The sequence below is a fragment of the Alnus glutinosa genome, chromosome 3 (genome assembly GCF_958979055.1).
Source record: "Alnus glutinosa chromosome 3, dhAlnGlut1.1, whole genome shotgun sequence".
Lineage (NCBI taxonomy): Eukaryota > Viridiplantae > Streptophyta > Magnoliopsida > Fagales > Betulaceae > Alnus > Alnus glutinosa.
This window is the reverse complement of record NC_084888.1, coordinates 34,603,819-34,631,707: the sequence shown is the minus strand read 5'-3', so window position 1 is coordinate 34,631,707 and position 27,889 is coordinate 34,603,819. Positions and strand designations below refer to the sequence as shown.

Here is a 27,889-nt window from a genome sequence, read left to right as displayed (position 1 = left end):
TAGAGGGCAAGACCATTTTATTTATATAAAATAAAATACTTTTTTAGGAGTCAAGGCGGGGGAATTGTCCCCACCCTTCAAGAATTACTCCCCTTATTATATGGCCAATGTACAGCTATCCTCATCCAGGCATTGGGTTGGAAACCAACAAGGTTACTCCCAAACAGATTTGGGTTCGGCTTGATTAAGGCCGAGTAGAGCTCAATTAATTTATTGGGTTAAATACTTTATCGGTACTTAAATTTTAAGTGTTTTTAAATTTAGTACCTCAGTTTTGTTTTGTATCATTGGTGGGACTTGAATTAGGGGTAAAACTCATTTAGTACCTCTGTTAGATTTTCCGTCTAAATTTTAACGGTTCCCCACGTGTCAATCTCACATGTGGCACTATATAAAAAATAAAAATAAAAATATTAAAAAAATAATTAAAAAAAAAAAGAGAGAAAGAAGAGGGGTGGTTAAATCACTCCCTTGGCCAATTTGGGGTGGCCTAACCACCCGATAAGTAGTGGTTCGACCACCCCATGGCAAAAAAAAAAAAAAAAAAGGGTTTTGGCCCTTGGGGGTGGCCAATTTTTTTTTTTTTTGAATGGGGTTTGGCCACCCCAGACCGGCCAAGGGGGTGCCACCTTGGCCAAAATGGGGGTGGCCGACCACTCCCATGGTGGCCCTTTCTTCTTTCTCTCTCTTTTTTTTTTTTTCATTTTTTTTAATTATTTTTTTAAAGATTATATATATATATATATATTTATATAGTGTCACATGTTAACCTCAATGGTTGACATGTGGTGAGTCGTTAAAATTTGGACGGAAAATCTAACAAAAGTACCAAATGAGTTTTTACCTCTAATTCAGGTACCACCTATGATACAAAACAAAACTGAGGTACTAAATTTAAAAACACTTGACATGTGGTGAGTCGTTAAAATTTGGACGGAAAATCTAACAAAGGTACCAAATGAGTTTTTACCCCTAATTCAGGTACCACATATGATATAAAACAAAATTGAGGTACTAAATTTAAAAACACTTAAAACTCATGTACCAATAGAGTATTTAACCCTAATTTATTAAATGAGTTATTCGTAAATACAAAATTATGATCGGTTATTAAAGGAAAAATTTTATTTATAATTCCTTATATTTTATTACTTTTGTAATTTTAACTTCAAACTTGAAAAAAAAAAAAAAAAAAAGTCAATTTAGAGTATCCATCTATTAATTTTTCTCAATTTCAACTATCCATTAGAATTTTTCGTTAAATCTTATCAAAATTCTAAAAATACTCTCATTTTTTTAAAAAAAAAAAATTATAAAAATGTTCAAAGATTCAAGTATGGGCATTTTTGTAAATTTCATTAAATCTTGACCAACACCTAAATCCTTTGCAATTTATTTTCTATTTTTTTCCTTAAAAAATTAGGGGTATTTTGGAAATGTTGGCATAATTTAAAGGAAAATTCTAATAGATGGTTGAAATTGAAAAAAATTAAAAGATAGATACTCTAAATTGACACTTTTTTAAGTTTGAGTTTATGATTGCAAAAATAATAAAATATAAAGAGTTATAAGTGGAGTTTTTTTTTTTATTAAATTATACAAATTCGTATAAAATTTAGCTAGACTCGGTTATTGTTCATAAACAAGCTTGTACAAAGCTTAACTCGTCTCGTTAATTCGTTCGTGCATATATACTAGATATGTTGTTTGAGCATATTTTATATACAAATTGTACACACAATGCCTTTTAGTTGTGTGCTTTATTTTATTATTATTATTATTATTTTAAAAAAAATACCAAAAGATATTGTTTGTATATTTTGTGTATAAAATGTGCACAAATAAACATACGTGTATGTGTGTATATATATACACACTCGTCCTGAGGCCATGTTTATTTCTATTTTTGGTAAGGAAAAAAAAACTAATAATAATAATAATAATAATAATAAAGGTACCTCAGGGCACAGGCTCTGTTTATTTCTTTTTTTGGTATACAGCCAAAATGTAACTCTTACGGCCAAGCCGGGAAAAAATTTTTTTTTTTAAAAAAAAAAAAAAAAAATCCCTAATAACAATAATAATGACAAATAATCTTAATTTTGTTTTAAAAAAACCTCGCAGAAGTCGTGTAAAAAACTACCACCACTAAGGAATCGGATCCTCGAGATACTAAGCACCACGAAAATCAATCTCAACCGTTCGTATAAACACTCATCAACGGCCAGATAACGTTTAGCTCAAATCGAACATTCTAGACCCTCTCACAGTAAAAGAACCTATATATACACCAACCCTAGCCCCTCTCCCTCCCACACAAATCAAAAGCTAGATATCTCTTCTCTTTTCACGCCCAAATTTTCTTTTCTCGTAGCTCCTTCAGCGTCCGATCTTAGCCGGAGGAATGGCCGCAAAAGGAGATGGCCCCGCTATCGGGATCGATCTCGGCACGACGTACTCATGCGTGGGCGTGTGGCAGCACGACCGCGTGGAGATAATCGCGAACGACCAGGGGAACAGGACGACGCCATCTTACGTCGCGTTCACGGACACCGAGCGGCTGATCGGCGACGCGGCCAAGAACCAGGTCGCCATGAACCCCACCAACACCGTCTTCGGTGAGTCTTTTACGGTTTTTGTATTTGTTTGAATTGCTCTTGCATAGGGTTTTCTTTTAGATCTGGGCATGCGGATTATTCTACAATTGTGTTCTTTGTTGATAGTCTTAAACGTGCCTTCGTTAGAGGTATTATTAACGACGTTAGTTAATATTTTTTCACGGGGAAGTACTTTTGGATCCATGTGTAGTAATGGGATTGTCGTCTATAAATTTGCGCCTATGGGGGTTATATGCTCTAAGTTTTGCCATATTTGATGAAGTTATAATATTGCGATACTTAAATAGAAGTTAATGACAAATTTTCTGATTCATTTTAAGATTAAAGTTTGGCTTGAAGCTGTTAGATTTGGTTTCTTTTTAAGAATAATTGTTCTGGTTCTTTTTAAGAATAAAGTTTTGTTTTTTAGTACTTATGGTTATGCATGATGCAATTTCATGTTGCAAATTCTTATATTATTTATGACGTTGAATGTTTTACTGGATAACAAGTTAAACATAATCAAAGCTATATTTTTTGTTGGTCAATGAGCAATATAGTGTGTTAGTTTTAATCGGAGTTCCTTTGGGTGCTTTTTTTTTTTTTTTTGTCGTGTGCGGTGGATGGTTTAGTGGGTTTATTATATTTTTATATTTCGTATGATTGATTGTGTCGTGTATATGTTTGTTGTTGGATGCTTATGTTGTTTTTGTTTGGCGTCCACAGATGCTAAGCGTCTGATTGGTAGGAGATTCAGTGATGCCTCTGTTCAGAGTGACATCAAGCTTTGGCCATTTAAGCTCGTCTCTGGTCCTGGTGACAAGCCCATGATTGTGGTCAACTACAAGGCTGAGGAGAAGCAGTTTTCTGCCGAGGAAATCTCATCTATGGTCCTCATAAAGATGCGTGAGATTGCCGAGGCCTATCTCGGTTCGACTGTGAAGAATGCAGTTGTGACTGTCCCGGCTTACTTCAATGACTCTCAGCGCCAGGCTACAAAGGATGCTGGGGTCATTGCTGGTCTCAATGTGATGCGTATTATTAACGAGCCAACTGCTGCAGCCATTGCATATGGTCTTGACAAGAAGGCGACTAGCGTCGGTGAGAAAAATGTGTTGATTTTTGATCTTGGTGGTGGTACTTTTGATGTCTCACTGCTCACCATTGAAGAGGGTATCTTTGAAGTGAAGGCCACAGCTGGTGACACTCACCTTGGTGGGGAGGACTTTGATAACAGAATGGTGAACCATTTTGTTCAGGAGTTCAAGAGGAAGAACAAGAAGGATATTAGTGGTAACCCCAGAGCACTTAGAAGGTTGAGGACTTCCTGTGAGAGGGCGAAGAGGACACTGTCATCCACTGCTCAGACCACCATTGAGATTGACTCATTGTATGAGGGTATTGACTTCTATTCAACCATTACTCGTGCGAGGTTTGAGGAGCTCAATATGGATCTCTTTAGGAAGTGTATGGAGCCTGTGGAGAAGTGTTTAAGAGATGCAAAGATGGACAAGAGCACTATCCATGATATTGTCCTTGTTGGGGGTTCTACTAGGATTCCCAAAGTGCAGCAGCTGTTGCAGGACTTCTTCAACGGGAAGGAGCTTTGCAAGAGCATTAACCCAGATGAAGCTGTTGCCTATGGTGCTGCTGTTCAGGCTGCTATCTTGACCGGCGAGGGTAACGAGAAGGTTCAGGATCTGTTGCTATTGGATGTCACCCCTCTGTCCCTTGGGTTGGAGACTGCTGGAGGTGTCATGACCGTATTGATTCCAAGGAATACCACCATCCCCACCAAGAAGGAACAGGTGTTCTCCACCTACTCTGACAATCAGCCTGGTGTTTTGATCCAGGTTTATGAGGGTGAGAGGACGAGAACCAGGGACAACAATTTGCTTGGGAAGTTTGAGCTTTCCGGCATCCCTCCAGCTCCCAGGGGTGTTCCTCAGATTAATGTTTGCTTCGATATTGATGCCAATGGTATCTTGAACGTTTCTGCTGAGGACAAGACCACTGGCCAGAAGAACAAGATCACCATCACCAATGACAAGGGAAGACTGTCCAAGGACGAAATTGAGAAGATGGTGCAGGAGGCTGAGAAGTACAAGGCCGAGGATGAGGAGCTCAAGAAGAAGATCGAGGCCAAGAATGCTTTGGAGAACTATGCATACAACATGAAGAACACTATTAAGGACGAGAAGATCAGCTCCAAGCTAGACCCAGCAGACAAGAAGAAGATTGAGGATGCAATTGAACAAGCCATCCAATGGCTCGATGGCAACCAGCTTGCCGAGGCCGATGAGTTTGAGGACAAGATGAAGGAGCTCGAAAGTGTCTGCAACCCCATCATAGCCAAGATGTATCAGGGTGCTGGTGGGCCTGACATGGGTGGTGCCATGGATGAGGATGCCCCTCCTTCTGGTAGCAGTGGTGCTGGTCCTAAGATTGAGGAGGTTGACTAAGCGTTGATCCGCTCATTGGTTTGATGATGGTGATATTTGGTTCCTATTTAGATTTGGTATCTTATTAGTATAGTATTTAATTTCTGAATATTTTTTTCCCAGTGGATTTTATATTTTGGTATGGGCTTCTTGGTATATACCAGGAGCCCAAGGATTTTTGTTTCGGAATTGGGAATTCGTATGTTTTATTTTTTTCGCATCGATATATTATTATTTATCCGGTACATCCTGAGATAATAGACTGCGATAATATCTTTTCCGGTCGCTATATATGCTTTCAGATTTGCTTAAAAGAGTTAAATCATCACCCGGAAGTGCTTATCAACGTGACTTGTACGTTTCCTGCAAATTGTGGCTTAGAATTGGGGAGAACCTTCGGGGAAATTCTAGAAGTCTTTTAAGTGTTCTTTTGCCTCTTTAAAAAAATGTCTTTTTAAAATTATTATTTAATCAAAGACTTAATAGTGATATATTACAACTTAAATTGTAATCTTTAAAGTTACAGAATCCTGATCCAGTCGAGCGTAGGCAAACATGGATATAAATGCTAGGAAGAATTTAATTTATACATTTCTTGCCATGCCTTTTAAAATTAATATTATATGAAAATTAAAAAGTTAAATAGTGTTTCATTCGAAATTTAAGGGTTAAAAACTTTTTTAATACATGTGATTTGAAAATTTTATTTTCGCATCGCATATGATATTTGAATTTTGAGAAAATATGGATATGGTACTTTTATTTAAAATTTAACAGATTGCTACGTGTTTACTCCGGTGTTGATATGTGGCACAATGTAAAAAAAAATTAAAATAAAATTTTTTAAAAATTAAAAAAAATAGAACTTAAAAAAAATTATTGTGAGGGTTTTGGGCCTTTGGCCTTGAGGGTGGCCAGACCACCCCTATGACCAAACCTTCAAAAAAAAAAAAAATAAAATAAAATTAGAAGGATTTGGCCTTTGCTGGTTGCCAAATCACTCCAAAAGGCCACGGGGTGGCTGGGCCACCATAGACCGGCCACGTGTCAACACTTGAGAGTAGACATGTGGCAATCTGTTGAATTTTGGACAGAAAAATAGACGAAAGTATCATATCTATCTTTTTCTAAAACCCAGATACCATCTGCAATACGAATTAAAACTGAAATACAAAAAAATAAAGTTTTCAAATCACATGTACTAAAAAAGTCTTTAACCCTAAATTTAATAGGAATCTTAAAAGCAATATCTTTGAAGGGACAAGTAGGGGGTGGGCAAAAACCCGCCCACACTTGTGTTCCCGACCCGACCCGATTTTAGCAGTTTTTAAGATTATTTATGCGAGTAGGAGTCGGACAAAATCCAACCGTGCGAGGAGGGGCGGATTGAGGTTTTAAAAAACCCTAGGTCCCCGCCCCGCGTTAAAAAAAAATTAGAAAATCCCCTAACTTAGTGGTGCGCCTCTTCATCTTATCATTGTTTCTAGACTCTTCCTTTCATCAGAGCTTCACTTCACTTTGAACCCTAGTGCCGCACACATAATTCACTTCACTTTGAGGCTTTCTCTTCTCTTCACAGACTTCAGCCTTCCCTTACGCCACTCTTCACCTTCTTCAATCTTTACTTCACTGTTAGGGTTTTGTTATGGGCATTGGTCGAAGATCCGAAAAAGATGGGTTCAAGAGCGGAAATGGGGTTAAACTTATCAGGGAAGGTGCAAGAGAGATGGGAATGCAGGAAGCTCGTAACAAATTTGTAGGTACTTTCAGAGAATCAAAGCTTCACTTCACTGTTTGGTATATGGTTTTTGTTGGAAATTTCAGATCTGGTTTTTGTTGAAATATCCGTATATGGCTTTTGTTGGAAATCTCAGATCTGGTTTTTGTTAGTATATCCGTATATGGTTTTTGTTAAAAACCCGCCCCGCCTCGCCCCAGACGGATTCTCCATTTTTTGTCCGATTCGCAGGTGCGATTTTCACAACGCGCAGGGGTGCGGGGCAGGGGCAAGAAGGAAAGAAATCCGCCTCGCCCCAAACAGATTCTCCCTTTTTTGTGCGGTTCACGGGTGCAATTTTTACAACCCGCAAATGTGCAGGGCAAGGGTAAGAAGAGCAAAAATCCGCTCCGCCCCATGCAAACCCCTAGGGACAAGAAGGGATTTTCCTTCTAACATTACTGGCAAAAAAGCATGTTTAACTTAGATATAAGCCGTGGGTAATTTCTAAACGTACATGCAAAATTTGGACCGCAACAGGGAAATATAATGCTGGCTTCTCTCTTAACTAAGCTTAGAGGGAAAGTCTGAATAGCATGTGGTTATGCATGGTAAAACATTTATTTTTATGCTATGAGCAAAATCAGACAATCTTTTGCCAAGAACAAACAAAATTTCATATGGATAAAGAACCATCCATAATATTACAATGAAAGGAAGTACCGAAAGTGTAGGTCAACAGGAATTATCCTTGGCTATCTTCTCTCACTCAGCACTAACCAGTCCATGCCCATCTGGCAGTTGGTTTGGGCTTGATGGAAGGATGCAATACAATTATAAGGTCTCAATCATCCAAGTTAAGCAAAAATCATAGTGATAACATTCCTTGATACAATTTCTGACCAAGTACAAAAGAAAAAAACGAAAAAAAAATTATATCAGATACTTTATCCTAGACCACTGTAGCCTGATACTTTTTTGACAGCCTCCTCTTCCATTTCCACAAGTTGACGGCAGAAAGTTTCAACATCACTTGCCTCTTCCTTCAACGTGAACCTGAACTCCTTCCACTGGAATTGGCTGCAGCCATCCTTCAATACTGGACTAGGGACCTTCCCCAGCACATCAAATCCCTTGCGATCAATAGAGAGCGCATATGCATCCTTGACAAGACAAATTAGACCAGTTGGTTATTGGTTTTGGCAATGGCATTTTCTGAAGTTTTAAAACTATGGACTATGCAATTCCCGACAATGGAATTAGTGCCTTTAAGCCTGTTTGTCCATGCATTCCATTATAGTAAAACTAATTAGCAGTAAAGTCATGTAAGTAACAGGAGTAAATCAGTGAGCAAATTAATGGCTGTTAATTTTCTCCTGTTGTGGACTGCCAGCTTTCATGCAAGGTTTGGAGAAACAGTTATTAAGAAACAGACAGTTACACACACACGCATCACTTTTTTTTTTTTTTTTTTTTGAGAAAACACAGCATCACTTGTTAAGGGAGAGGAGATGTAATTTACTATGACAATCCTCCAGTCTGTTGTATGACAACTCAATCAGCAGGATTTCTCCTCAAAGGAACAGTATATTTCTGTAGTCAACAATAATTCTGATATTAAAATTGCAGCAACTTATTAATCTATTCTTTGTAAAATGCAGCAAAAAATGCTACAGAGAAGGATAAAACCACCTTAGCTTAAATAAGAATATTGGAATAAATGTACATCAGCTTTAGTGGGATAATGCAGCATCGCATGCATAATAACTTGTAGAATGGTAAATGTTCAATAGAAGTGTGATATTAGTGTCTTACCCTTGCATTTGCATTCAAGTATACAAAACAAAAGAGCATCAAAGCTCTGCGCCTTGCTTCACTTTGATTAATCCCATCAATTAGCTTCGCAGAGAAGCGTGCTGCACAAAATACAAATTTCATGTAGTTAGAAGTAGGGATGCACAAATAAAAAAAAATTCTCATGCAAGTATATGCATGCCGTTGTGCAGAAGATGGTAACCATCTTCTCATTGTCCTTGTGAATATGAACTGACCTAGCGGATCTGCTTTGGATGCCCGTATATCTTCCAGATCTATTTCAAAAGTGCCTCCATTGACATCAATAAACATGGAGGATCTGGACAATAAAGATCTTGAGTCAGATGTAATAGGCATATGAGAGCAGCAAATGTAGCACACAATTCGTGAGTTCTGCCATATTGTATAAAGAGCATGCACAATATCAAATTGCATAATCATCTAATTCTGTGCACATACAACTTTTGCCAGTCTGCTATATCATACAGGGAACACCATGTATATATCTAAATGCATGACATAAACAAAGAATCACAAACATAAATGTATTTACATCTATTAAAACAATTGATATATTAGAGACAGCATGGACCAAGGTACAACACAAACACTGGCAGGCAGTTTGCTTTTGATTATTTCTAGGTTGGTGAGGGTAGAGGGAACAAGTAAAGGCCAAATGAGTGTTGAGAATATAGAAAGGACATATTTCCTCGAGTGCAATACACTTGTGAATTTAGAACTTCTTTCAGGACTAATACAAAGTAATTAGAATATGACATATTAATTAGAACAATCATAATATGCAGTTACTCAACAAACTCAAACCAAATAGTACAAGGCAAAAACAATCCAGAGTCGAAGTGGTCTACCTCAAATTGAACTTATAAACCACATATTTTTCATCCCCTTCCAATAGCTCCTTAAGGCTTTCACTTCGAGATTTAGAACTAAGATTAGATGAACTTAATACACCAGAAACCGTATAACTGCACTCATTCATTGCTTTCTGTTCAGATAATATGACTTCTCTAAGGCTTTCTGCTGCAGACTGAGCCTGTAAAATGAATAAGAAAATATATAGTCAAAGATGAAACTGTAGAAAAACCACAATACTTGAACAAATTGAGGTCAAACTGTTATTTGAAAATGCAATGCTAATCAAGGCCGGAAGAATCCTGACAAGGTGTGGCTCTACAATTAGGCAATATATTGAACTGTAAGTCCTTTTGAGGAACAGGTATTGGAGCTAAACAACAACAACAAAGAACAAGATATAAATAAACAATTAGTAAGTACAGAGATTGAATTCCATGACAGGAGAGTTAAACAGCTCAATCAAAATAATCAGTGCTAGAATGTTTTAAAAAAAAAAATCACACCATTAATTTTGAGCTAGCATGTTTCATTACAATTGAGGGTGGAGTTAGGACTACCTTTCCATCTTTAAGAGGCTCTACATCCCCACTCAAAGCAACCCGAGCTGGTAGCTGCAGGAAGTCAACAAATCAACATCATTGCTTCCTATCTTGGACAATTGCTTAATAGATACACCATATAGCTACATGTTATATGATTTCAACATCTAATATAATCTGACTAGATTATGTTAAATGTTTTAGGGGCACAAGAAAGCAATCTGACTAGATTAGTTAAACATGAAAAAGAAGTGATGCAACTTCAAATAATTACTAACCTTTTTCATCGATCTAAGCAAGCTTGCCAGTGGTCCTGGGAAGGGACTGCTCACGGCAAATGAACCGCGCTCATCAATAATTGTGTTCTACATAAGAAAAAGAAACAATTAAAGATATCTGATCTTTCGTGGGGCATACAAAACTAAGTGCATAACGGAGAGGACATACCACATTATGCAAATCCTTTTCAGGCACCCAAATATAGGGCTTCCCTCTTCTGAGTATGTACTTAACCTTTGATGTGTAGACATCCCCCTTGCTTAAACAACCATACAGAGGAATCAACAAAGAACCCATTAACTAATGTACAATTATAACGTTGTTACGTATCAAATAAAATCAAACACCCATATTAGTTGCTGAAAATAACAGAGAAAGAAAAGAAACTACAATTTTGAATCTCATGTTATATGTTATTTGGTTTATGAAATGCTCAACTCAACTACAAAAAAACACTTGTATAAGTGTACTAGACTCAGTCAAGAACACCTATAATGATTTTTGCTTCATTTTTCTTCCACGGTTATTTCAAAGAGGCATAAAGAAATTATTATTTTTTAAAAAAAAAATTAAAGAAAGCCAATTGTTAGAGAAAAGGGAGGGTACCTTCCTTTGGCGTCAGCTTTAATGGTATTGAGGTGACCTTGCCAATTCGACGCCAATATGTTCTGCAATACCTTTTCATGATTAATTTTAACAGTCTAAAACCTCCAGAAGTTGAAGATAACAATAGGCGAAAACAGATAGCTAAAGTAATGCTTCCAATAGTACAGTTAAATCAACAGAGAGAGAGAGAGGACCTTGCATTTCTCTGCAAATGTTAGAACTGTTGCCTTCGTGCCCTTCATGACTCCGTGGGTTTTGCCACCTCGCCTCCCAACTGGTCGATGAAATTACTAGATGAATTTTGTGTTTGTGCGCGCGCAATAGAGAGCGAGAGCTTTGGGTTGGGGTTTATGCCTTTAATGAGTGGGCCGGTGAGGGTTTTAGGGAGTTACGGCAGGAGATATAAGGACGGATGACGATTCACGTTCGTATTATATTCAAGTTGTGTCGAAATATGAATATAAAATTATATAAGTTAATTTTATCTTAATTTATTTAATTAAACGAATTAGATTCTTTAATTTTAACATTATAATTTTGTATTTTGGATTCGTGTTGAGTTGGCGGATCATGTCAAAAATTGCCTATTAAATCATTATTCTGTTATGTCACGTGTCAGATTCGAATAATGTTGAAACATATATATAAGACTATATCACATGCGACCACTTCCCTGTCATTTCATGAAGTAGCTAAATGATACGTTGTTTATTGAAACTATACGACAACCGTTTTCCCTCTGCTTTGAAACTTTACGATGATTCTTTAAATTTTAATTATTATTTTTAAACCAATTTATTATAATTTTATTATGTTAGCATTTACAAATTGGGTAATTCTAAATATTTATTTCTCATCCCATTTTTATATTAACCGAAGTCATATGACAGTACGCATCAGTCCTTAGATTTTGATTTTTTTGTTTTCTTTGTTAATAAAAGTTTATTCAAGGACCGATGAATATTCTCATAAAACAAATCTAAGAGGAGTAACGAGCAGTTTGTTCCTTCCTCCTCTCTATTTTTCTTTCTACTTTCCACTCCTATCCTCCCCATTCTATTTTGTTTTTTTCTTTTATTTACAGATATTCTCCGACCATATCAACAATTTTGGCCTATCCGCAATGCATTTGTCCATCTATCTTCGTGTTGTGCCGTTCATCTCCTCTATTGCCGCCGCTGTTATTTGCTGGTTGTATTTTTACTTTGAATAAAATGTTTATTCTCTATAGATCTGCACTCATGGATAATCTATGAGATGAAAGTTAGTCAGGTGTGAATGGTTATCCCTTACGGCTTTGATAGTGCAGTGTGAGGGGGTTATCTTTCACGACCTGGATAGTTCGGTGTGAGGAGTTATCTCTCACAACCGGTTTAAATAATTTTTTCTAGGATATTTGGTTACCATTCTCTTAGATCTAGTCTGCTTGGAATAGATATACTCTTTAACTATTTTTATACATGGGTTAGCGGAAGATAAAAGTCATATATAGCACTTTATTGTAAAAATTTTGTTTATATCTGGAACGTCTCACATCGCCTGGAAATGGGGATGCGCTTTTATATATAAATGTACAATTCTTGACACAACGCGTTTTAAAGCCGTGATAGCCATGAACCTATCAGAATTCCGCAGTTAAACGTGCTTCTGAGAGAGTAGTACTGGGATGGGTGACCTCATGGGAAGTCTGGTTAGAGGGAGCTAAAAGCGGACAATATTGTGTCGTTTGGGGTGTGTCGTTACAAATGGTATTAGAATCATTACTCGACTCGAGATGGGGAGAGTGTTTACAAGCCCATGAGAATCGCCAGTGGACATTCGCTGGGATGTTAGGAATGGGGGGATCTATGAGGGTCGCCAACGGGGACGCTGGGTACCAAGAGGAGGTGATTGTGACGTCCCACATCGCCTGGGAGTGGGGATGTGCTTATATGTATAAATGCACTATTTTTGACACAACATGTTTTAAAGATGTGATGGCCATGAACCTATTAGAACTTCGCAATTAAGCGTACTTCTACGAGAGTAGTATCGGAATAGATGGCTTCCTAGAAAATCTGGTTATGAAGAGCCAAAAGCGGACCATATTGTGTCGTTTGAAATAAGTCGTTACAATATCTATAACTTTGTAACTTCATAACATGTGGCTATAATTTTGCAGACCTATATGCTTTGTGATGTAAAAGTTTTATGCTCGTTATTTTTTATTAATGAAATATTCATATATTTCGTTAAAAAAAAAAAAAAAGACTGATGAACATTGTCAAATTAGTCCAACAATATAAGTGTGAGATAATAAATAAGTATGTAGCATTAATCTTACAAATTATACAGTATATTTTCCTTTTAATTTTGTTGAGCTTCGTTCCAAATAGTCCTAGAGCACGTATGATCCTTCCATTTTTACGTATTAAGTAATTATCATATACTTAAAACCTTAGATGATTATTACATAAATGCGTTTTTAAACTCTCAATTTATATGAAATGTTTATCGCACCTGGTTATATTTGGTAATAGTTTTGATTTTTTTTTTTTTAAAAAAAAAATAGTTTAAAAAATAGTTTTTATATGATTGAAAAGTTAGAAATATTTTTTTAGTGGGATTTTTATTTGAAAAGTTTATGTTTGCCCATGTTTTTGCTTTTTGTTATCAAAACAAATATGTTTTATTTTATTTTATTATTTATTTTTTATAAATCTATATTCTTTCTTATTATAGGAATAATTTGACAAAACACATGCTTAACTTTTATAAAAAAATAGCTAATTTAATATTTTTTTTTAAAATAAAAAATTAGATGGGCGCTCTAAGCAGGGGAGATGTGGTCAAACAGCCACTCCTATACTGAATGAAATTATCGTGTAGCCAGTCCTGTCCTGGTACGTGCCACCAACTCCCTCTTTTATTTTATTTTATTTTTAGTTATTATAAGCAATAGTATATTTGTTTGAGATTAGTTTTCGAATCAAGACACGTCATTATGAGCATGTTTGGGTAGCAACTATTTTTTTATTAATTTTTTAAGACATGTTTGTGTTATTTTTTAGAATTTAAATTCTTTAAAGATTTTATTCAATTTTTTTTATTTTATTTGATTTTATCTTAAATTTTCTAAATCATCCATACATAATTTTAAAAAATAAATTTTATCGGTATTCATAATTTTAAATATAATACAAAAAAAAAAAAAAAAAATTACAAACCCAAACAAGACATAAGCATTTTCAAATAAAAAATACAAAAACATAACCACACGTTAAACATAAAAGTTTTTGAAACGTTATGAAACACATGCTTGGGAAAAAGGAGGAGAAGATTGAGATATAAATAATACTGTTAAAACACTCATAAGTAACAAAGCAAGCAAGCGAGCATGGAGTCGGAGTGGGACCCGTTGGACGAGCCACCATCTCCGCCTCGTTGTTCGTCGGTGTTCGAGAGGGATCGACATGTGGCGTACATGGAGATGATGTACCAGCTGTTGCCGTCGCCGTACGAGACGCAGGAGATCAACCGCCTCACCCTCGCCTACTTCGTCATTTCCGGCCTTCACCTCCTCTCCGCCCTCGATCGCGTACCTTTCTCTCTCTCTCTCTCTCTTCCCGTTTGGTAGGGTTTGGCATTACAATTTGACGATAGATTTGAAATTTTAAAGGAATCTTTAGCTTTAGAGAGTTGGATTCTTGTAGTTCGTCTTGTGCTGGCTTTGGAATTTTTGAGACATTTAAATGTTTTTAACCATGGTTTTGAAGATTTCCCGCGTTTTCATGAATTTTTTGGATTTTGAATTGTAACGAATAATTCAGATCGAAATAGAAGAATTAGATTTGGGATTTGGGATTTTTTAATTTTTTTTTTTCAGAATTTCGGTGAATTTTATCTAAACGAGTCTGAAAAGTTAGAAATTCATAATACCACCAATTTTTTGAATTTGACTGGATATGTGCATTTTAAAGACTTTATTCTTTAAGACTCTTTATCATTGGGTTGCCGTTTTTGATTTTAATATTTCTAGTTTTTTTTTTTTCCCTGCTTCTAGTTAGGTGTCTCTTACATCCTTCCTGTGTATTTAAGTTGTGTTTTACGCTTTTTAATGAATTTGCGATTACTTATCAGAAGTTTTGCTGTATGCATATTTTAGGTTGACAAGGAAGCGGCTGCTAGTTGGGTTTTATCCTTGCAAGCTCGCCCAACAAATAAAGCTGAACTGAATGATGGTATGGGCTTGCTTGCTTAGAAAATTGATATAATTTAATCGAACACCATATATTTGGTGGTAACACTGGATTGTAAGATAAGCGCATCTATTATCAATATTTTCTGGGAGCACTTCCCTTTCGAACATGTTTAGTATAATTTGATCAAACACCATGTTGGTTTTCTGCAGGAAAATTTTATGGGTTCCATGGTTCTAGAACTTCTCAATTTCCTCCAGACAATTATGGGGTATAAACAAACAGATCATGCACTTATATTTCGTTATAATTACTTATGCATTTATGTGATAGATGATTTAGTTTATGCAAAAAGCTGACAGTTACATATATTTCCTATGCCTTTTTTTCTTTTATATCTTAGGTTTTGTGTCACAATAACAGTCATATGGCAAGTACATATTCTGCCCTAGCCATACTAAAGATTGTTGGCTATGACTTTTCAAGTATCGACTCTGAGACGATATTGACATCAATGAGAAACCTTCAACAGCCTGATGGAAGGTAAGCTTTACAGCTCTTGTTCTTAGATCTCTGTTTTTTTTTTTTTTTTTTTTTTTTTTTTTTTTTTTTTTTTTTCTGTAAAAGCAGACTACTGCAAGTTTTTCACAAATATGCATGCTCTGCTTCTTTTAAATAAAACATGTGAAAACAATTATTTGCATGGAGTCCAAACGTTTATCTTTTCTTACAAGGAATAAACAACACAAGGGATGTTTTTGGTTGCATACTGACTCAAGTAAAGGGTATAGGTCGTACTTATAGTCTTTCTTTAAACCTCCGCACTTAAGAATTTGGTTATGCTGGAAAGGAAATTGATTTGCACTAAATTTTGCTTTGGTTTTTCCATCACCCCCCACCCAACATAAAACCCTTTATTTATTGTAAGTTTCGGATCATCCCCCTGGCATGGGATAATCCCGTGTCTTCCATGTTTGACAGTTTTATGCCTATCCACACTGGGGCAGAGACAGATCTTCGCTTTGTATATTGTGCTGGTAAGGAGTTAGAGATGGTAGGGATGTTTTATCTAGCTGTTCCAAAGCAATATGCTCTTTGATGAAATATCAAAATTGACTAATTGTTGTATTAGCTGCCATCTGTTTTATGTTGGAGGATTGGAGGGGCATGGATAAGGAGAAAGCGAAGGAGTACATAATAAATTGCCAGGTTTGTATAGCAGGTGCAATGTTCTTGGCAGTCTTCTTTCTTGCATTCATTCTTGATTCTTGCAAGTTATGGTTATTGGTGCACATAAGATAAAATTCGAGGGATGCTGTTCTTTCAGTCATTCGATGGTGGCTTTGGATTGATACCTGGTTCAGAATCTCATGGTGAGTCCAAGCAAATCCTGTATGATTGTTGGTTTATGTACTCTTAAATTCTTGTGTCCATGTTTGCTACTTTATAAACGTCAGTTATAAATTTGACTACTCTTACTTATCAAAAATTTGCGTACTCTTAAACTGCTAAGGTTCAAAATCTCTTTATCAAGAAAGAGGAAAAAGAAAAAAGAAAAAAGAAAAGAAAAGAAAAGTGTAGTCTATATGTGTTCATGTCTTTTAAGGTTCATTAGATTTTCATTGTGCGATCAAATAAATATTGGCTTTGAGGATGCTAAATAGGCGAAAACATGCAGCCATAAAAGCATTGAAACTTCTGAAAAACTGGTTTCCCTAGTACTGTTTATAGTTGTCCATATGGACCCTTCAATTACAGCAACGGTCTGCTACTATGACTTTGAAGAGGCCACTTTGCTAATTGAAGTCAGATTTCTGTTAGATCTGGACTGTTAATTGGTAAATTAAGACAACTTTAACTAAGAAGAGCGTCTGGCTGGGAGAAGAAACTGTTCTTATATTTTTATGGATTTCGTTACTTACTTTCTATTACATCTTACAGAACCATCATTTACCCTCGATTTTCTCTTAAAACCTCATGTCTTGTATCACAGCAGAAAAAAAAAAATGGCAAATACAAAATAATTACCTCAGAGCACTAGCAGTAGATACCCAATCATTTTCCCTAAATTTAAGGAGCAAAATTACTTTTTACTTCCCTATAAAAAAACGTTTCACAATAGATTCCCTTATATTTTCCTATATCAATTAAATTCTTTCTTTATTATTATTTTATTCTTTTTCTTACTTTCATACTTTGTCATTTTTATTATTAAATAATTTATTGGGTAGCTACAGTGCTACCCAATGTAGCTACCAAAGGGTTTAGGGAAAATATAGGAAAACTGATGTAGGTGATTTTTTGTGACTTTTTCCAAATTTTCCCTATATTTAGGGAAGGGAACCACCTATAGGGTATATGCTACTAATGCTCTTACACAAAAAGCATCAGTCTCATGGGTATGGCGTGTTTAGGGAAAATATAGGGAAACTGATGTAGGTGATTTTTTGTGACTTTTTTCAAATTTTCCCTATATTTAGGGAAGGGAACCACCTATAGGGTATATGCTATTAGTGCTCTTACTCAAAAAGCATCAGTCTCATGGGTATGGCGTGTTGAAATCATGTTCTCATGCATTTATTATTATTATTACTTTCCCCTTTATTGTCGAATGGCTATGGTGTGATGAAATCATGTTGTTACACATTTTATTTTATTTTTCCCCCTCCTTTATTCCCATATCATACTGTAGTGATAGCTATGCATGATTTCAATGTTTTCATTTTGATTCTTTGGGTCAGCATGTCACCAAAACATTTTCAGCGATCCACAAAAAGGTCAATTTAAAATTGAAAACAAGCTTGTATCTGCATAAAGCTGCTTTTTTCTGTAGTTTACTTCATTTCCAGAGCTGGACTGCTTCTGATGATATTTACCAACAGCTTTTATTTTAGTGAACAGGTGGTGCAACTTACTGTGCTGTTGCATCTCTCCGATTAATGGGAGTCATTGGAGATGATATTCTGTCTACTAGTGCGGCTTCTTCGATCATAAATATGCCCTTGCTGCTGGATTGGATCTTGCAGGTTTATTTTTCTCCTCTAGTCATGGAAGCCCCTGGACGTGTATGCCTTTAATTTTTTTTTAAAAAAATGACTAAATGGACAAAGATGAAGGTCTTTGTGACTTACAAAATGCTTAGTAAAATGCTTATAAAATTTTTGCCCCAGCTTTGACTTAGGACAAACAATGGTAGGCACTAAAAGTGTCTGACAACAGAACTTTTGGTTGCTGGAATTTTCCATGGCAGTAGGTATTTGAGGGAAATTAGGGTTGCTTGGGTTTGGGTTTTGGGGTAGAAAAGGCTGAAAAATAGGCTCTATAATGGTTTAACTATTGAGTAATTTGATGGGTATGTTTTGGAGCTCAAATCTGACGAGAAAGCAAGATCATAAGACCTGATTCATAGCTGTGAACATTAACTCGGGAGTTGTAGCTGATCTGATTTTTTGAGTTTGGAGGCTAATAATAGGTGGGTTGTGCTGGGATTTTTATGGTTGGGATTTTAGAGTTCCATGGGTAAGAAATCAAGTTCAGATTGTAGTGTTTGAAGACTGGATGAATTGCTGGAAATTAGAGAGACAAGAAGAAAAAATAGATCTTGGCATCGCACCTAATTTTCTTAAGCATCATGCCTAGGGTTTCTTCAGCAGAGAGCCCCTTCTATCAGGCAAGGGCAGAAAACCCTTGTTTTCTGCCCACCAATTACATTTTGACACATCACAAAATTAAAAGACCCTTTTATTAATTTTGCAAGCCACCCTTTTATTAAGAGACTGCCCCTGCCCAAGCAGCATTCCGCCACAGCCAGGCCGGGCGCCGCCGGCACTGCCCAGGCCAGACCACGCCGGAACCGCCCAGGCCAGACCACGGACCCGCTGCCACCGACCGGGTCGAAACACCAGCCAGGCCAAATCCAACGCCCGTAATGGACCCACTGCCAGCAGCGCCCAAGCCGGAAGACGCCGCCAACTCCCGAGTCGGAACACGCCACCGAACGCTGTTCCTCCTACGGATCGACGTCCACCCGGCCGACGAAATGGTTGGCCCGAAAGCCACCCCCAGGTTCGGGCCAACCCCAGACCTCGGGGGTGGCCGCGCGACCTCCCCATGGACCGGGGATAGCCGCGCGGCCACCCCCCAGTGGTCGGGGGTGGCCGCGCAGGGCCAAGGGTGGCCATCGGGCCAGCCCTAGATGGATCTAGGGTTGGCCCGAAGGCCACCCCCAGACCCCGGGGATGGCCGCGCGGCCGCCCCCGCGGCTGCCCCATGGACCGGGGGTAGCCGCGCGGCCACCCCCCAGTGGCCGGGAGTGGCCGCGCGGCCATCCCCGGCCAACTTTGGGTCCAAGCAGTTCGTCTTCTCCTTCCCGTTCGTCTTCTCCTTCCCGTACAGGGACTACCCACCACGTTCGTCTTCTCCTTCGAGTTCCGACGCCGTGGAGTCGCCGATCCAGCCGTGGAGCTGCCGCCGAGCTCGAGGTCCGGCGTGGCCGCGTGGGGCAGTGGCTGGGAGGAGGATTTTTGGTTTTTGTTTTTTTTTTTTCTAAAGACTAAAACTCTAAAGAGAATAATCCGGTGTTTTTGCCTACACTTTCATTTTTGTGTTTTTTTTTGTTTCTTGCTGATATGTCAACTTGCTATTGGTGGGCAAAAAGGTGGTGGTTTTTGCCACCACCGAATAGAAGTTATTCCCTTCTTCAGCATCACATCTCGATTAAGGTTGTACACAAACCTCAAGAGCATAAGTGTTGCAAAATGCTCATAAAATTTCTTCTCTATCTAATAGAAGGTGTTAAATCCATTTAAGTAGGCAACCCTTACCTAATCCTAATTGGAATTAGACTCCTGAAATTTTGACTATTAAGCAAACTAAATAAATAATAAAACCTATAAAAAGAAACACAATAATACGATAAACCCAAAATAAGACCCAATGGACCAAAACCTTAGCACGTACCAAGAAATTTGAAAATTATACCTTTTGACTCCTAAAATTGAATAAAATTAGATTAAAACAAAACCAGTTTCTCTCTGCCTGCATCAGCTTTCGTCTTTGATCATTTCAATTTGATGTGTAATTTTAAGTGGTTCAACTATTGCCTTTTACTGTAAGCCCGTAAAACTATTTTCACTCTTCTTCTCTGCTGCAGAGGCAGGCAACTGATGGTGGTTTTCAAGGTAGACCCAACAAAGATAGTGATACCTGTTATGCATTTTGGTGAGTCTAAGGAAACCATTTTGACATTCGACAGAGTAATATGGAGTTTTTCTGCCTTGAAGAGATCAATGTGCTTGTACAGGATTGGAGCAGTTTTGCGCATGCTAGGGTGCTACAAACTAATCGATGAAAAAGCTTTACGTGGATTTTTGCTGACTTGCCAGTCTGAGGTAATGTTGCCTCTCCCTGTACCTAATAGATCTAGGTTGAGTGCATATACTTAGTTAAGATTTAAAGAAGATGTTTTAAAGGTTTTCTATCCCACTAGCCATGTATTTTCTTCTACTTGTATGCCATTCATAGGAATTTTTTGGTCAGTTGATCATTCGCATCCATAATTCATGGAAAAAGAAAAAAGAAAAAAGCTGACATCTGTGAAATCTAAAGCCTTCCACCAAGCCTGACGGTAAAGAATAAAGTAAATAGTCTTCACTATCAACTGATTGAATTGCTTATGATTTTCTATTCTTCAATCTAGTTGTAGTAGAATAGTTTGTCAATGAAAGAAGTTAAAACCAATGGCATACCCCCTTGAATAAGAAACTATTGATATGATATTCTTGCACTTGCTAGATGGGTATTTTTAAGTATTGTCTTAGCTAATAAAACCTCTGTTGAAATTCTACTTATCAAAAAAAAAAAAAAAAAAACCTCTGTTGAAATTCTAATTTTGTTGCTCAAATTTGTTTCTACACCAGTATGGTGGTTTCAGTAAGTTCCCAGCTGGGCAAGTGCCAGATTTGTACCACTCCTATTATGGATTGACTGCATTCAGCCTCTTGGGAGAATCGGGCATGAACCCACTGTGTTTTGAGCTGGGAATAGCAGATCTGGCTGCCACAGGGCTCTTGATTTAACTTTCTTATACTCCATTTTATTCATCTGGATTTGGTTGCACTGCCATGTCTAACTGGAAAGCAGTGCTTGGTTATTGAATTCCAATTATATAATTTGTATTCATTTGATGTATATTTCCCGTGAAACGGATGCGCAAAACATTTTTCCCAACGTGTGAAGTATAGTATGGAACTGCTTTGTAATTGAAAATGTTACTCTTCATACTCATTTTATACTGACATGGCGTATTTTAAGTGGCTAACACTTTCCTTTTCTTTTTCTTTTTTCTGTTTTTTTTTTAAGTTGTTGGCATGTAAAAGTTATTCAAAGCATGCCATGTTAACCGGTGTAAAACAGGAGCGAAGATTAGCAATTAGCATTACTCTTGTTAAGATGCTTATCGTTGAATGACCCAAGAACCCATGCCTGCAAAAAGAAAAATGAAAAAAAAAAAAAAAAAAAAAAGTTTTTGGAAAGGAGTTCTGGGATAATATTTTTGCTGCTATGATTGCCTGATTTGTGAAACCTAGCTGCTCATTTTGAGATTCCATATTGTCTGCTTCTTTTCTTTCTTTGTTTTTTTCTCTTTTTCTTTTTTCTTTTTTCTTCTTTCTTTCTTTTTTTATTTTTTTATTTTTTTTATTCAATGTTGCTTTCAGCAAAATGCTGATGAATGATAATGGTTTGTTAAAACATAGTCTCTCTCTCTCTCTCTCTCTCTCTCTCTCTCTATTCTTTTTTTCTAATCCCAAGGCGTTAGAACGTAGTCATCTGCTATTTGAATAAACTTCTCAAAAGAAAGTAGTGATGATGGTATGTATTTCAATTTCAAATCCACATACGAAGTTGCAACATCTAGAATACCTATAAACTAATGATCTATTCTCAATGACATCCGCTTCAGTAAATTTGTTCTCTATTTTGTCCAAAGTCATATTTTTCTATTTTAACCACTACTTTATTAAAGCACCTATATCTAGCTCGTTATGTTAGCTATTTACTTTTTACTATTTAATTTAAATATTCATTCTCAACTATTTCATTATTTTTTATTGAAAAGAGGGGAAAATATTAGAGATTATATATATATAATTTGATGAGTGAATAATATTCACAAAATTAGCAGTTGACTAATTTTCTTTAAATTGTTAAGATGGATGCAACTCATTTTACTTTTATTTTAACATTCTGATTAGCGAAATTAACATTTGGCTAACTGAAAATAAAATATTCTTACTCCAGTAATATTTTGAGTGACATTATAATTGAGGACTAGGCATTTGAGGTATGTTATGCCTTTTTAGTTTTCCTCTCTCTCTCTCTCTCTCTCTCTCTCTCTCTCTCTCTCTCTCTCTCTCTCTCTCTCTCTCTCTCTCTCTCTCTCTCTCTCTCTCTCTCTCTCGTATTGGCTTACAACTCTTAGGGTGTACCACTAACTTGACCCGGATCAAAATTTTCTGATTTGTCGTTTAGATTTTTACAATCTAATAGTGTGTGTGTGTGTATATATATATATATATATATATATATATGTATGTTATTATGTTATTTAAAATTTTAAATGACGCAGCATTATATACTCTAAAGCCTCATTTAGTTTGCAGAATGAGTATTCCATTGTGAAAGGGAATAATTATTACTAGAAATGAAAGATAGTGGAATGAAATAGTTATTCATACTCTTTGGTTTGATGACAACATATATACTTTAATTGGAATCGAATCAAAATTACTAAAAAAAACCCCAAATTATTGTTATTTTTTTTTAAAAAAAACTCAAATTAAAATAAATTAAGAACTAACCTATGTGTAGCTAGTCAACCACCTCAATCCATAGATGTAGCAACCACCCTTGGAACATTTGGCCACCCTCGATTCTCATCCAAGCCACCCCCGACGACGCTTGGGGGTGGCTCCCGAGGGATTCCGAAGTCCATCAGATGTGGCTCATGCCACCCTCAAATAAATGAATGATTATTCTATTAGAAATAAAAATTTCATTCTAAACGTCTTAACGAAACTTAACAGTTACAAAATAGAACGGATCAGATCCTATCCTGACCTATCAGTCAACATAATTTAGGTCGGGACTCATCTTTTCCCATTGGAATTACAGATATAGGTAATTCGTGGCGTGTGCCAGGTTGGGACATTAAAGGAGGCAACCTGGTCTGGGTCAGCTTCGGTCGTATAGCCATAGGCCCATAGTAAAACTATGCTAATTACTGTAAAGAGCTGATAAAAAAAGAAAAAAAAAAAAGGTAGTGCGTATAATGATTCTTCAAGGTGGGCGACTTCCAGCCTATTACCACGAGAGGTTTTCACGGGCAATTGCATCCTTTGTTGTATAGGAAAAGGCCAAAAGGCATCTCCCAAGCCCCTTTCCCCCCGGTGTCACCTTGTTGAAAACAGTAGCCTCTTTTGTACTTAATTGGGGTCTTTGGCTTTAAATAATATTCCCTTCAAACCAGCAAAAAAGAAAAAAAAAAAAAAAGAAAAAAGAAAAACTAGAGAGTAAAAGTAAAAGTGGAAAAAGGGTTGGCCTTTGAAAGAATTTTACAGTGCTCTGCTCGTCAATAACATCAGTTGGAACATCACTCACTAGAATGATTATAGTACAAGACAACTCAGGAGACATGGAGATTGAATAAAACAAATAACCCCACAGGTCTCCCACTAGCATCAGACCCACCTCTCCACATCATGTTGCAGAGAATGTTGTCCCCCCCATCACCATAATTTAAGATACATTGCAGAGGGATTAAAGCTTTTTTTAACATCCCCAAATAGAGCAAAGGAAATAAGATAAAACTCAAGAACCTGACACAGTAAGAAAAAATCTAATAAAATACAAAGGGGGGGAAAAGAAAACAAACCCGTTTCAGTCTGGTTTAATGAAGCTTAATTTAAAGTAAATTGGTCTTCTTGTTAATAATAGGTGCTCTGAATGTTGAAGGTGAGGAAGGTAGAGGAAGAACCTGTGAAGTGCTTGAATGGTACTGGGGAAGATGATGATGATTAAGCTCTCTTTCTTTGTACTTATCAACAATGATTGTGATGAAAGACCCCTCCTCCTCATCTTTGTGAGACTTTGACGGGGGAGGTTTATTTCTGTCTTCTTGAACAAGTTCATCAGTCTCGTGAACCTTTTCTTCAGCTACTGCTGCTGCTTCCATTAGTTTTCTTTTAAGTTTCTCCTCTGCATCCTGCAAGAACTTGAATTTTGGAGGAGGTGAGGACTTCATCCTGTTGAACTCTGCATCTTTTGCTGATTCAAAGAGAGGGTTGAATCCACCAAGCTGGTTGCAGGAGTCCATAGGAGTAAGTGGGGGAGTGAAAAAAGGTGAAGCCAGAGGAGTCAAATATGGAGTCTCCACAGTTGGAAGCAAATCACTCAAGCTCCTACTTCTTGAATCCTTTTCACTCTTATCACCCCTAGACTTGCTATCTTCAGATTCTAAATCCTCTTTCGTTTCCTCTATAATTGTGAAGAGGAATCTTGGAGGGCCTGAGAGGTCTTGCAGCCTCATAAACTCTGACTCCATGCTATCCTCTCCAAAGGGTTTGAGCAAAAAATCCTTGTTTGACTGCATCTGAAGCTGGGCTTCTGATTCATGGACAAGTGTGCCTGTGATTCCTGCAGAAGAGCAGAGTTCTTGGGGATCCAAAGCTGCGTGCCTCAAAGAAGAAGACCTTTTCCAGCAAAACATGTAGAATAGCTCTCTTGCTGGGCTGCTGTAGTCATTTTCGATCTCTCTGTTGGTTAACCTCTTCTTCCACCACAATAAGTAGTAAAGCTCAGCAACAAGAGCCAAGAAAAGGCAGCCAAAAACTACACTCAGACCAAGTCCTACACTACTCAAAGATTTCATCTTTTCCCTCAAATCACATCAGACAACTTCTGATCTCACCTCAAATCACTTGAATAAACATGCAGCTCAGCTTACTGTACAATATCCTAGCCAGAAAACCATCAAACCAAACTATATGAAAACCCTTTGATTCCAAGGAAAACCCAAGAAAGTGAGGAAAAGCGTACTTGGGATTTCTGAATAGTCTCAATCTTATCTGAACAATGGACAGGCCCAAGAACCCAGATCATGAACTTTGACTAGTACGCAAAAGAGGCACCAAACTCACACCTTCTCTTTAGTAAAAAGCTTCAACTTATTTCCAAACAATATTTGTAAGAGACAAAACCAGAACACCCACCTGCAAAAACATACCAAAAAAGTTCTCTGTTTCTCTCTGATAATCACACTCCCGAATCACGCAGCATGATTGTATAACCCTTTTTTCACTTTATACCCATCAAGGCTAAACCACCGTGCTGTAGACAAAGTAATCTTTTAGCCAGAAATCAGAATTGTATAATATAACATCCTCTAAAAACCACCACAAAAAAAACTGGGAGCCAACAAAAAAAAAATCATCCAAGGTACTAAGCAATAAAGTCGGCCAATGCCTCTAATATAAGGGAAGGAGGGGGGGTCGCGTCCTTCGAGGGATGCTCACATGAGATCACAAAGCAATGGAAATTGGAAAGTGACGTGCCATTTGAATATCATATCGTGATTAAATTACTAAATTGCCCATATGGAAAGCTTTCACACTGAGAATCAATTGCCGGCATTTTTATGTTTGTCAATGGCAATTTAGCACAAAACCAATAATATCTTTTAAGTTTTAATCAATCTTTTATCAACCTAGAGATTGTTGCCCAATAAATTTCAGGAAAACTGGCAATTTAAAAAAAAAAAAAAAATCAGGAAAATTGGTAAAAGATCCCGTGTGTCAGTGTGTGACTTGAAAGACCAAGTACGGAGAAACATTTTGTCCTTAATTCAACAAATTAATCATGGTTATCGTGAAAGACAATTTTTTATAAACATGTCAGCTTTCGGCTTCAATTGGCCTTTGGCACACCTACAACACAATTTTTTATATATTCAAGTCCTACAAACACTCGGGTAAGTACATAGTATAGGGTACAATTAATTATTTGTATCGTATGCAATACTTATTTGCATTTAATGTGAGAGAATATATAATTCTTTTTGTTTATTTGAACAAGTATTAAAGACCGTTCGAATAGGTGTCTGAACAGGTGGGATATCCACCTGCACTCTCACATTAACAGTTCCTTTTTTTTTTTCTTTTTTCTTTTTTTTTTAACGGAGGAAATCTTCTCATTAGGAAAGATGACTATTACAGTCTAGAGACTAAAAAGTCTCTAATACAAGCAGAAGAAATAAACAAAGGCATATTGTCAGTCCAGACATTACAAAGACCATATGAAGAAGCCCTTCTAGCAAGAAGGTGGGCCATTTCATTAGCATCTATAAAACAGTGACTCCACTTACAAACTGAAAATCCACCAACTTTCTGTTTAATGGCATCCAAAAAATGCCCAATTCTATCAAGGGGATAATCTGAATCACAAACACCTTTAATAATTTGCAAAGAGTCACCCTCACTCACAATGTTTACATAACCCAAATCACAACAGAACTCCAATGCAAATAGGGCAGCCATGGCTTCAGCACAAACCGGTTCTGCAACAGCCCTCGTAATGCCACATTTAGCTGCAACTGCAAAACCTTCAGCATTTCTTATCACACAGCCCATACCAATTAAAGCAGATTTTACATTCAAAGAAGCATCCCAATTAATTTTCACAAAACCAGCCACGGGAGGTTTTCAAAACTTGCAAGAATTAGAACTATCAACACTGGAAATCATAGACAGCGGCTTCCTCAGATTACATTTTTTAAAGTCTTCAAAGAGATGAGAAGCTTCGAGGCATACCTTCAGAGGAGGAGAAAACTGTCCTTCAAAAATTAGCTTGTTTCTTCGTAACCAAATCCTATGTAAAACAATCACAGAAAGACTCATCATATCGGCATTTAAATTAGATAATAAATAGGAAACAAGATCTACCATGTCCGAAAAAAAAGAGGGGGATTTATGACAGAAAACAAGTCCACAGCCCCATACATCTTGAGCACCCGGACAACACCACAGAGCATGAACAACAGATTCCCCCTCTAGTTGACAGCAAGGACAAATATCATTATCTACCACACCCTTCCTAAACAAATTCTGCTTAGTAAGCAAAGCATTCTGACAAGCTCTCCAAAGAAAAGTTTTTGAAACATTAGGAACATTAATAGTCCAAATTTTCTTCCAGAAATCACGACTACCCACACTGTATGAGCATTCCCCATTCTTTTGTTTCAACAAATCTAAAGCCAAATAATATGCACTTTTAACCGAAAAGGTCCCATTAGTAGTACCATTCCAAATAATCTTATCCGGAGGCAATAAGGGGCACAAAGGGATGTTTTTAATAATGTTTGCAACATGGGCAGGAAAACAATTATCAATCAAGCCACAATTCGAACCCCTGACAGAAACGTCTATAAGGTCTAAGACTTTGGCATTCTTAGGTAGAATCAACTCAGGTTGGAAGTTTAAAACTCCAAAATTGGGCAGCTAATTGTCTCCCCAAATACTCTCACATTAACAGTTATGTAATACGGACGGTTAATTACTCTTGACAAATACGAAAGAACTCGGTAATGTATTTTCAGTTGAGGATGGAAATTGTGATGATCATTATATCAAGGACTTCAGGACTTGACTTATGTTAGGCACATGACATTGTGTTTTCAACACAAGATATAAGTGATATATGACAACCTTTTACTCTATCAACAGCAACTTTGTGCTCTTTCTGGTAAAGGGTAGAGCCCTTATGGAGTTTGTTTAATTTCTAAGCAATC

The 27,889-nt window shown here is 37.0% G+C and overlaps 4 protein-coding genes across 4 annotated transcripts; 2 read left to right on the top strand and 2 right to left on the bottom strand.

The window, feature by feature from the left end:
• Window positions 1-2,305: 2,305 nt before the first annotated feature.
• Window positions 2,306-5,283, top strand: LOC133862505 (heat shock 70 kDa protein 4). Its single transcript, XM_062298340.1, has 2 exons — window positions 2,306-2,618; window positions 3,324-5,283. Exons 1-2 carry the CDS (start codon window positions 2,405-2,407, stop codon window positions 5,057-5,059), a joined length of 1,950 nt encoding a protein of 649 aa, XP_062154324.1. The 5' UTR covers window positions 2,306-2,404; the 3' UTR covers window positions 5,060-5,283.
• A 2,125-nt stretch (window positions 5,284-7,408) lies between these two features.
• Window positions 7,409-11,252, bottom strand: LOC133864240 (uncharacterized). The gene is made up of 9 exons (XM_062300526.1): window positions 11,065-11,252; window positions 10,871-10,932; window positions 10,433-10,523; window positions 10,264-10,350; window positions 10,004-10,057; window positions 9,440-9,624; window positions 8,807-8,889; window positions 8,571-8,671; window positions 7,409-7,918 (listed from the first exon to the last, which is right to left on the bottom strand). The coding sequence occupies exons 1-9, from the start codon at window positions 11,110-11,112 to the stop codon at window positions 7,703-7,705; spliced, it is 927 nt and encodes a 308-aa protein (XP_062156510.1). The 5' UTR covers window positions 11,113-11,252; the 3' UTR covers window positions 7,409-7,702.
• A 2,921-nt stretch (window positions 11,253-14,173) lies between these two features.
• On the top strand, window positions 14,174-21,367 carry LOC133864679 (geranylgeranyl transferase type-1 subunit beta). The gene is made up of 11 exons (XM_062301083.1): window positions 14,174-14,447; window positions 15,015-15,090; window positions 15,261-15,319; window positions 15,452-15,591; window positions 16,030-16,085; window positions 16,181-16,257; window positions 16,376-16,421; window positions 17,950-18,074; window positions 20,201-20,268; window positions 20,351-20,438; window positions 20,967-21,367. The coding sequence occupies exons 1-11, from the start codon at window positions 14,247-14,249 to the stop codon at window positions 21,123-21,125; spliced, it is 1,095 nt and encodes a 364-aa protein (XP_062157067.1). The 5' UTR covers window positions 14,174-14,246; the 3' UTR covers window positions 21,126-21,367.
• A 2,275-nt stretch (window positions 21,368-23,642) lies between these two features.
• Window positions 23,643-25,602, bottom strand: LOC133864760 (uncharacterized). The gene is made up of 2 exons (XM_062301172.1): window positions 25,144-25,602; window positions 23,643-25,062 (listed from the first exon to the last, which is right to left on the bottom strand). The coding sequence occupies exon 2, from the start codon at window positions 24,974-24,976 to the stop codon at window positions 24,011-24,013; it is 966 nt and encodes a 321-aa protein (XP_062157156.1). The 5' UTR covers window positions 24,977-25,062; window positions 25,144-25,602; the 3' UTR covers window positions 23,643-24,010.
• Window positions 25,603-27,889: the final 2,287 nt, after the last annotated feature.

What these genes read in the sequence shown, in the direction of transcription:
- LOC133862505 (XM_062298340.1), top strand. Translation starts at nt 2,405, where the DNA reads ATGGCCGCAAAAGGAGATGGCCCCGCTATCGGGATCGATCTCGGCACG. An exon ending in CCCCACCAACACCGTCTTCG is followed by an intron (nt 2,619 to 3,323) that starts GTGAGTCTTTTA and finishes TGGCGTCCACAG; the next exon opens with ATGCTAAGCGTCTGATTGGT.
- LOC133864240 (XM_062300526.1), bottom strand. Translation starts at nt 11,112, where the DNA reads ATGAAGGGCACGAAGGCAACAGTTCTAACATTTGCAGAGAAATGCAAG. An exon ending in AAAAGGATTTGCATAATGTG is followed by an intron (nt 10,351 to 10,432) that starts GTATGTCCTCTC and finishes TTTCTTATGTAG; the next exon opens with AACACAATTATTGATGAGCG. An exon ending in ATCCAAAGCAGATCCGCTAG is followed by an intron (nt 8,672 to 8,806) that starts GTCAGTTCATAT and finishes TATTTTGTGCAG; the next exon opens with CACGCTTCTCTGCGAAGCTA.
- LOC133864679 (XM_062301083.1), top strand. Translation starts at nt 14,247, where the DNA reads ATGGAGTCGGAGTGGGACCCGTTGGACGAGCCACCATCTCCGCCTCGT. An exon ending in AGTACATAATAAATTGCCAG is followed by an intron (nt 16,258 to 16,375) that starts GTTTGTATAGCA and finishes CTGTTCTTTCAG; the next exon opens with TCATTCGATGGTGGCTTTGG. An exon ending in TGCTGACTTGCCAGTCTGAG is followed by an intron (nt 20,439 to 20,966) that starts GTAATGTTGCCT and finishes TTTCTACACCAG; the next exon opens with TATGGTGGTTTCAGTAAGTT.
- LOC133864760 (XM_062301172.1), bottom strand. Translation starts at nt 24,976, where the DNA reads ATGAAATCTTTGAGTAGTGTAGGACTTGGTCTGAGTGTAGTTTTTGGC.